The sequence below is a fragment of the Lutjanus erythropterus genome, chromosome 20 (assembly GCF_056507025.1).
Source record: "Lutjanus erythropterus isolate fLutEry1 chromosome 20, fLutEry1.hap2, whole genome shotgun sequence".
NCBI classification, from domain to species: Eukaryota; Metazoa; Chordata; class Actinopteri; order Lutjaniformes; family Lutjanidae; genus Lutjanus; species Lutjanus erythropterus.
The window spans coordinates 33,923,208-33,932,038 of NC_139336.1; the positions used below are offsets into that span (position 1 = coordinate 33,923,208).

Sequence of the window (8,831 nt, forward strand, 5' to 3'; positions counted from 1 at the left end):
TGGTTTCCGCGCGAGCGTCAAAACCGAAACATTCCGCAGAACACCGCGGACACCGCACATGTCACGTGATCAAAACCATTTCACAAAAAGTTGCTTTTTGTTTTTTTTTCTTTATAGTATTCATTTTAATTTACAAACTATGAGACAATTAAGTCAAACCTATAAAAATAAATAATAAATAAAATAAAATGAAATAAAAGTTTAAAAAAACTTCAATAATACATCAGGAACACACACTACAGTCATTTACAGATATAAAAATAACAACAAAACATTAAAACAGATTAAACAGAATTAATCATAAATCAACTATAAAAAGCTAAATTACTTATAATGAAAAAATACAGATTAAGGCATTGCATCAGTGAGATAATTTTCTAATAATAGAGATCTTTGGCATGTTACCATTAATTCTAACTGAATTTTCCAGTGCACGTCCTAAAATCTTTTATGATGTAACCTTAAACTAAAAGAATTAGAATTACAAACATTATGGAAAATACTGTCAGTACTTTTCATTCTTACACAGAAAGTTCTCAGTTATTTTATGGAAGTCACAATGCATATGAAAAATAATATTTTACACACAAGATGTGGACCTCCAAAACATGCATACATAATATTATCTCCATTATTATTAACAAGGAATGAAAACAAGCATTTTCTTGCACTCATACAACAATATAAACAACAGTGGCCTCCATTTCTTTCCCCCAGTCTCAATTTATCTTTAAGTTTTTTTTAGGAAAATGTGGCAGATTATACCTTTAAACAGCATTTTTTTAAGTGTCAAATAATCTTTACATGTGATATGGTGGGTTTAAGTGCACTGATATGCAACACTTCAGTTTTAATTGAAATGACAGACACCACAGCCGGTGATGGGTGTCATGGATGCCAGATTAGCTGCCACACTACTCCCTGAATCCATCTGATGCCATCTGAAAATGCAGACTGTACTAAACACTTGTGACATGTTGCTGTGGTTCTCTGAGTGGTGTTCCCGTGTGTCACTGCCTGACAGCTGCCATGCTGTGAGGAGTCACTAATGCAAGAAGGCAGTCCAGAAAAAGATGTGAGATGGTGCCACTTGTCACATGTTTGCCTGCTGAGGACACATATTCTAAAAAAGCTCTCAGGTCACACTAAATAAAAAATGTGCTAAACAGCACAATGTGGTGTGGTGTTTTTTTTTTTTTTTTTTATTGTTCAACCAACAAAAACACAAATATATTCAGTTGACAATGATATAAAACAAAGAAAAGCAGACGATCCTCTCACTGGAGAACTGTACCATTATTGACATTTGAGCTTGGAAATTTACTGTCAGAGTTTATACTATTCATCATGTGTGAATTACAATATCTGTGCAATTATCATGTGCAATTACTATCTAAGTGGAATGTGTATGTAGTGTGTATAGCTTATTATTTTTATTTTACATTGTATTTTTATTTATCATGAAATCACTCTTTTGTACATCTACTTTTTACTCTTGAGCTGCTGTAAAGATTCACTTCTCAGTCCAAGTTTATCCTGTCTTAACCACAATTTTCTGTTTATTCTCTAAATGAATGAATCAACTGATTTATATTCTGCATTTAGTTTAGAAGCTATCAGGATTTTCTCTCATGCTATAATTGGAGGCACATGCATGAAATATTTGCACAAAATAATTCTATAGCTACAAAACGTTATTTTTTTTACATGTGCACAGAATATTTCCTCAGCTGCAGAACTTAATTACACATTCTCAATCTTGTTTATGTGGGGCATTTTTCCCACATGCACAGAAAAAGTGATAAACAACTGCAGGCTGTAGAATTATTTGTAATAATTGTTACAGAAGCTCAAAATCTTTATTACCCTTATTTGCCTCGATATAACTGACAAATATTGAATACATTCAATCAGTTTTTGGCCAAAATAATTAATAAATAAAACAGCTTGATTATCTATATGGATATATATATATACTCTTGGTTAACTATAAAATTTTACATCTAAGCCCCTCTCAGGAAAAAAGTATCTATTTTAATGAAAGACATTTTCTCTTTTTATTTATTATTAATTATTTAAAGTATTTCATATTGTTTACTTGACTCTGTCTATCATATAGCTACTTTTGCTTGATGCTGTATAATTTTTTACACTGTTTTAAAATTGCATTATCTTTGTTTGTCTACAACTTTTACTTTGTCGTGTGAAGCACTTTATTTATTTATTTGTTTGTTTGTTTAATCATTTATTTATTTACTTACTTACTCACTAATTTCATAACAAAAGTAAAGTTATGAACCTCAGTACATTTATGATCAAGTAGTCAACAAGTCACAATCTGTTTCGTTTTCACATCACTTGCACACTCTCTTAAGTTTGGCCCTCGCCGGTTGCCGTTTAAGCCCGTACGTGGCAGTCAGAGAGCAGTACACAGGAGCTGAGGCTGATGCGGCTCCTCTCCCGCAACAATTTACTCGTGCACACTGACATCCCGCAGTCCAGCAGGACAGACTGAAGCGAGGAGACTCTGTACATCGTCAGACTTGGTGTGAGACCCGCTGTTAAACATTTTAAACATGTTCACCCTGTCGGAGCTGGTTGTCTTGCTGGCCGTCCTGTCTGCCACCGCGTCCGGTTACTTCGTTAGCATAGACGCCCATGCCGAGGAGTGCTTCTACGAGCGGGTCAACTCCGGCACGAAGATGGGCCTCATGTTTGAGGTAGCCGAAGGCGGCTTCTTGGACATCGATGTTGAGGTGAGATACTTCGCTGTGGTGATGAACCAAGAAGCTAACATGGAAGAATTTGAGTTTTTAACCTAACCTGCTGCTGTGATACGTAAAGCAGTTGTATCTAGAGGGGAACCCCGGAACCACGAAAGATCTCGCGAGAGTAATAATTCTAACCTGAACCACGATCTTTTCGTTACCTTAACGAGGTGTTTTTATATCTAAATCCAATCAGATTTAAATGATAGCCTTGTGACGATATCGAACATAATTAGGTTGCTCAGTGTACAAACAATTTGAACAAAACTCGCGAGAGTCCGGCAATTCAAGGGTTCCCCTCTAGAGGCTACCACATAAGGCCTGTGCTAACGTTAGCTAGCTGGCGCCGTCTGCGTAACGTCAAGTGAAACTAGTTGCTGCTGGTTAATAGCTCTGAACGCTCTCTTGGATAAAACACATTATAATTTCTCGATTAAACTATCACAGAGGCATTATTGGGACATATTCCAGCCAGAAAATGTGTAACAGTGATGATTGAATTATTCATAAAGATCCAGGAAGTGCTGTGATAGCATTGTGCAGAGCTAAGTTATGCTAACTTATGTAGCCAATATGTTGTCCTCTATCTAAATCTCATATCTTATATGATTTAATATAGATAGTTCCTCTTTGACTTGTGTTTTGTGGGGAAAGTTGCTGTGGTTTTAAGTTTAATTGAGTGTTTAGTGTCCACAGATGTTGCTGCCATATGTTACAACAGTCCCTTCATGTTATTAATGCTCAGGGCTGGAAGTAATGAATTACAGTTACCCATATAATTGTAATAAGCCATTTTTGGGGGCGGGTACTTTAACTTTATTAAGTTTATAATTTGACTCGTGCTAAAGTATGTAAGTATCAGACTACACAATCTGCTTAGTTTCCATTTAAATGACAATTCACTGAGTAGGCCTACAGTTTGATTTAATATCCAATCATTTCAGCAGCATTTTTGCAGCCAATAAGGCAGGTCTGATCGATTAATCTTTTAGAAGGGCCAGATTTGAAAATAGTGAAGTGTCCAGGGGGCTGGACATTTACATTTGTTATGTCTGATCTGTAAAGTTTGGAATTTAAATGTATAAAACAATGCATCTTTTCCCCTCCACTTGATTAGTCTTCTCAGCTGGAAAAGAAACATTATGTATAAACAGTACAGGAGAAATAATGCACCTTTATAATCCTAGATCAGAGGTACCCTGTTGTTTTAATTAACAAAGTATTGCCTTTAACATCTTTTTTATTCAGTTTAATTCTTGTGAATTCCCTCTGTTTAAACAGCCTGGGTGTCTCTGCTAAACAGCAGCCATACCAATGATGATCTTCTAATGAACAATGTAAACACCCATAAACTTTAGGGTTATTTAAATAAAGAATCACATTCATAAATAATGATCTAATGGATGGTGGATTTGTGGATTCGGCTCACGCATAGCAATCGAATTAGCCTGCAATGAGACTAAACAGTCCAGTGACAACTGTGACATACAGATGAGCTGCAGGTACTTTACTATAGAAAGGAGACTGTGACTGCTGACCTGAACAGCGCTGGAGTTAGGAGTAATTAAGATTTAGAGCTACAACTGCTGATTATTTCTACGGTTGATTATTTTCTTGATTAATTAGTTAATAGTTGTTTGTTTTAACATGTAAATAAACTGGTGAAAAATCATTTACAAGGCCTAAGATGACGTCCTCAAATGTCTTGTTTTGTTCACATCTCCAAAGATATTTAGTTTACCGTCAGAGAGGAGTAAAGAAAGTAGCTGAAATCAGATAATTTTAACTTTTTTCCTTAGAAAAATACTCAAACCACTTAATCAGTTAATCGTTGCAGCCCTATTTAGATTGAAGGTTTGGAGGAAAAGAAACCCTGAGAAGAGAAGAATACTTTGTACTTGTACTTAAGTATTTTTTAACACCAGTAGTTTTATTTGTAGTGGAGTAATATGTCAGTAATGTAAACTCAGATTTTCAGTTCTGTTTCCACCGCTGGTTATGTGGCGCCCTCATACAGAAGTGTTTTGTATTCATATTTATTTCTGGTGTTCTGTCATAGATAACAGGGCCTGACGGTAAGCAGATTTACAAAGGCGACAGAGAGTCCAGTGGGAAATACTCTGTGGCAGCACACATGGACGGAACCTACAAGTTCTGCTTCAGCAACAAGATGTCGACCATGACACCCAAGATCGTCATGTTCACGATTGATATCGGAGAGGCCCCGAAAGGCCAGGACATGGAGACAGAAGGTACATGAACATGTGTTAATGGATAGAAATGAAGAAAATCACCAGAGAATTAGTTTGAATGGGTGTGCATAAGACTGACGTGATAACACCATCATAATCATAATATGACACAGTTATGAATAAAACAATAGTGATATGTATTGTCAATAGCAATAAGAACGTTGTTCAGTAAAATATTTAGTAGTTTAACTTAAATGCAAACCAACATGACAGCAGATGATGAGTTCGCTCTGACGTATAAACCGTCTGTCATATCCTGTGATAAAACAGCCGATCTTTTGTTGTCAAGTTGCACGTCGACATGAGACACGACAGAAATGACATCAAGTGAGAAAATGAGTGTAGAGGTGAGAAAATTAATAAAAGGACGAGTCTGCTCAACCAGTATGGCAGTTTCTTTTACATTTATTGTATCTTGATAAGTGGTTAAATTCAAAATTTAGTCTATTAAAAAAAATAGGCAATTAGTAATGGTCAATCACCCTGCCCGAATAAATGTTTATAACTGTTGTCAGCAAGTGTTATTCTGACAGTTCATAGTCAGTTTTATCATTTATATTATAAAGTTGAGGTTAGGGAACCCAAACAATGTCAGCTTTGCATTAAAAATGACATAACTGAGGCGCCCTGGTCGTGGTGAGCTCCATGTACCCAGGCTGATTCCTGCCTGCAGCCCTTAATTACACATTCACACACTTGTAAATGCGCATGAAATTTCTTTACACATGCACACAAAAAGTGATATACAACTGCAGGCTGTGAAATTATCTGTGAACATCGTTTTAAAAGCTCAAAATCTTCATCACCCTTATTAGTCTCCATGTAACTAAAATGTGTTGAATATATTCAGCAGGTTTTGTTTTATGTTGTTTACTGGATTCTGTCATATCGTTACTTTTGCTTAATGCTGTATTATTTTTTACACTGTTTTAAAATTCCTTTATTATGGTTTGTCTGCAACTTTTGTTGTATAAAGCACTTTATTGCTGTTATTGATCGTGTGTTTTGGTTTGTGATCAGTTTTCGTTTCCCTCTTTGACATTATTGTGGGCGCTCTTCTCCTCTTTGTAGGTGGTGACAGCTGGGATGGTAGGGAAAAGGGCAAACTGTGGCACAACTGCTGCTGTGAAATAGACTTTTGAGTTTGTGATGCACTGAAGAGTTCATCTAACCAGTGTTGTTTCCATTGTATAAACTAATACTGTATGTAGATTAAGAAGTTGTGATGTTTCTGAATGGTTTGACTATTTGCACAGTGAGAACACGTAGGGTCTGTCTGTAAATGTCTCTGGTGATTGGACAGCATCACCTGCGACATGCGTCACGGTTGTAAAACAGTTATGCATGTGTTGCATACCTCATGCATGATTTTTTTTGTGCACATCAGCTGTGTTGTGGCCTTTAATCGATGACTACTACTTTTACGTGTTTCAGCTCATCAAAACAAGCTGGAGGAGATGATCAACGAGCTGGCTGTTGCCATGACGGCTGTAAAGCACGAACAGGAGTACATGGAGGTCCGCGAGAGGATACACAGAGCAAGTGAGTCCTGAACAGTGCTGGAAAGTAACTAAGTGCATTTAAATTACTGTATGTAAAGCTACTACAAGGAGTTTGTAACTGGTTATTAAACAGTTTCGTTTTAATACTGATGCCTCAATATGATGTAAACACGGAAACAATGAGCCTGTGTTTACTTTTCTCCTGGTAAAGTTACAGTGAATAGTACATTAGACAGTTAAAAAAGAAGCAGGAAGAGGTTTTTATTTAGATAATTGTATTTTAAATGTTAAAGTTTGTGGTTATCACAGTGTAAAAACTGAAATTGAATTGATCATATATATGATTATATAATACTCTGTTATTAATTACATGACATTGTTAAAATACTCTGTTCTGATTGGTCAGCTGTCCCTTTAAGTAAATGCTCAGTCTGCTGTCACTGGTTCTGGGTCAACGAGATCCAGTTTGTCATTGTTGTCATGTAATGTAACCCAGTCTCTCTTCTTGTGTTTTCCAGTCAACGACAACACAAACAGCAGAGTGGTGCTGTGGTCGTTCTTCGAAGCCCTGGTTCTGGTGGCGATGACACTCGGGCAGATTTACTACTTGAAGAGATTTTTCGAAGTACGGCGGGTGGTGTAGTGCGACTAACGCGATCCCTCCTGTGTCCTCCACCGTTTTTCTCCAACACCGAGACAGTTATTTACACTCTGGAAACGAGACTGGCAGATTTGAGTAAAGCCTACATATGATCGGATCTCAGATGTTTTGTTCTCCTGTTACCTGTTTGGTTCCTTCTTTAAAAAAAATGTAATTAGTGTTTGTTTGGAACGAATGGCCAAAAGATTCTGGGATAGATGTCAAGTTTTCATTAGTTTACTTTTTTTTTTTGGTTTGTTTCACAGATTTTTATTTGTCCAAAACTGTTTGATAATTATAGATCAGTACCAATTACTAGCCTGTGTGAATGACTGACTGTGAGGCTCATAATTTTAAGCAAAGGCCGGCAGATGAAGAAGAAACTGCACATAAATGTGGATAGGCATGTGTGGAGTCACCACAGGAGAATGTAGCCCTTATAAAGACATAAATGGGACCCTTTTCCTATGATAAAAAATGGCAAATAAGAAAAAAGAGCATTAGATTTTTGTCAGAGATGCAGGAGGTTTTGTGTCTAAGCCAAGTCAGACAATGTTTCTGGCAGATATGTGATATCTGCACATTGTTTTAACGCTCTCAAACAACAAATTGCACTCCTGGTGGATACGTCTATAAATATCTGAAGGGTTTACACTGCAGCTGGTCTTTAAGGGAAACTGTACAGCTTCTAGCTCTGTCTGTTTGATTCATCGCGATTCAGTTCAGTCGACATCTTTTCACAGCAAAACTGTGGTTCAGAAAAGGACAACGGGCGAGTGGTTTCTGGGCCTGCAGAGTTCGCAAGTCGATTTAATTTTCAGACACTTAAAGTAAACTTTCACTTAGCAGCGAGGCGCTGAAGAGTTGAGGCAGGGTTGGATTTTAAACCGAACTACTTGGGGTGCATCTCCGACGTGTAGAGGAATACTGAAGTACGTGTTACATGTTAATCGAGGCTGGGTGGGAGCGTGGGCGGGTGGGGGGTCTGACACCTAATGACTGCTGTGTGCTTTAGTTGCTTCTATTATAGTTTTTTGTTGGGGTTGGGGATTTTAAATTATATGATTGTATACTATTTTGAACCGTTCTGTTTCTCCTGGAGTGTATCCCGTGACATGCAACTGTTTGGATTGGCGCCAATTTACCCTTTTCTATCCCGACACAAGGTAAAAAAGTCACAAGCTTTACATCCTGCACACGTCTGCAGCACCATCCCAAGTGTTGCGTGTTACCGAACGCGCTCCAGTTTTGTATTAAAAACAATCTTTGGTGAGCTCAGGCAGGAAACACTGCTCTGTACACAGTCTCCTCCTTTTTGTGATTACAACAAAAATCTGATAAATGGATCTGTACAAATGTAGAATGGTTGTCTGTGGAAAATGCCCCAGGTTTCATAATAAAGCCAATATTCTGTACAATTACTTGGATGTCTTTCTTGACAGGTGGTAAGAATTTCTTGAATTTTTACTGTAAATCATTGAATTGGAATGAAATTAAAGCTCCTCAAGAACTGTGCAGCTCTGAGGTACTTGTACTTGAGTGTTTCTGATACTTTATACTTCTACTCCACTACATTTCAGAAGGAAGTATTGTACTTTTACCACTACATTCATTTTACAGCTGTAGGTAAGAATTAATTTGCAGATTGACACCTGTAGTTTATAAAATA

General features: G+C 37.1%; 1 protein-coding gene across 2 annotated transcripts; it reads left to right on the plus strand.

Moving 5' to 3' along the window:
- Window positions 1-2,388: 2,388 nt before the first annotated feature.
- Window positions 2,389-7,623, plus strand: tmed2 (transmembrane p24 trafficking protein 2). Of its 2 annotated transcripts, XM_084745963.1 has the most exons (5): window positions 2,389-2,756; window positions 4,828-5,020; window positions 6,092-6,109; window positions 6,455-6,562; window positions 7,041-7,623. In XM_084745963.1, exons 1-5 carry the CDS (start codon window positions 2,577-2,579, stop codon window positions 7,163-7,165), a joined length of 624 nt encoding a protein of 207 aa, XP_084602089.1. In that variant the 5' UTR covers window positions 2,389-2,576; the 3' UTR covers window positions 7,166-7,623. The 2 variants fall into 2 exon arrangements, with proteins under 2 accessions (XP_084602089.1, XP_084602090.1); XM_084745964.1 differs by lacking the exon at window positions 6,092-6,109 and having other exon boundaries at window positions 2,391-2,756.
- Window positions 7,624-8,831: the final 1,208 nt, after the last annotated feature.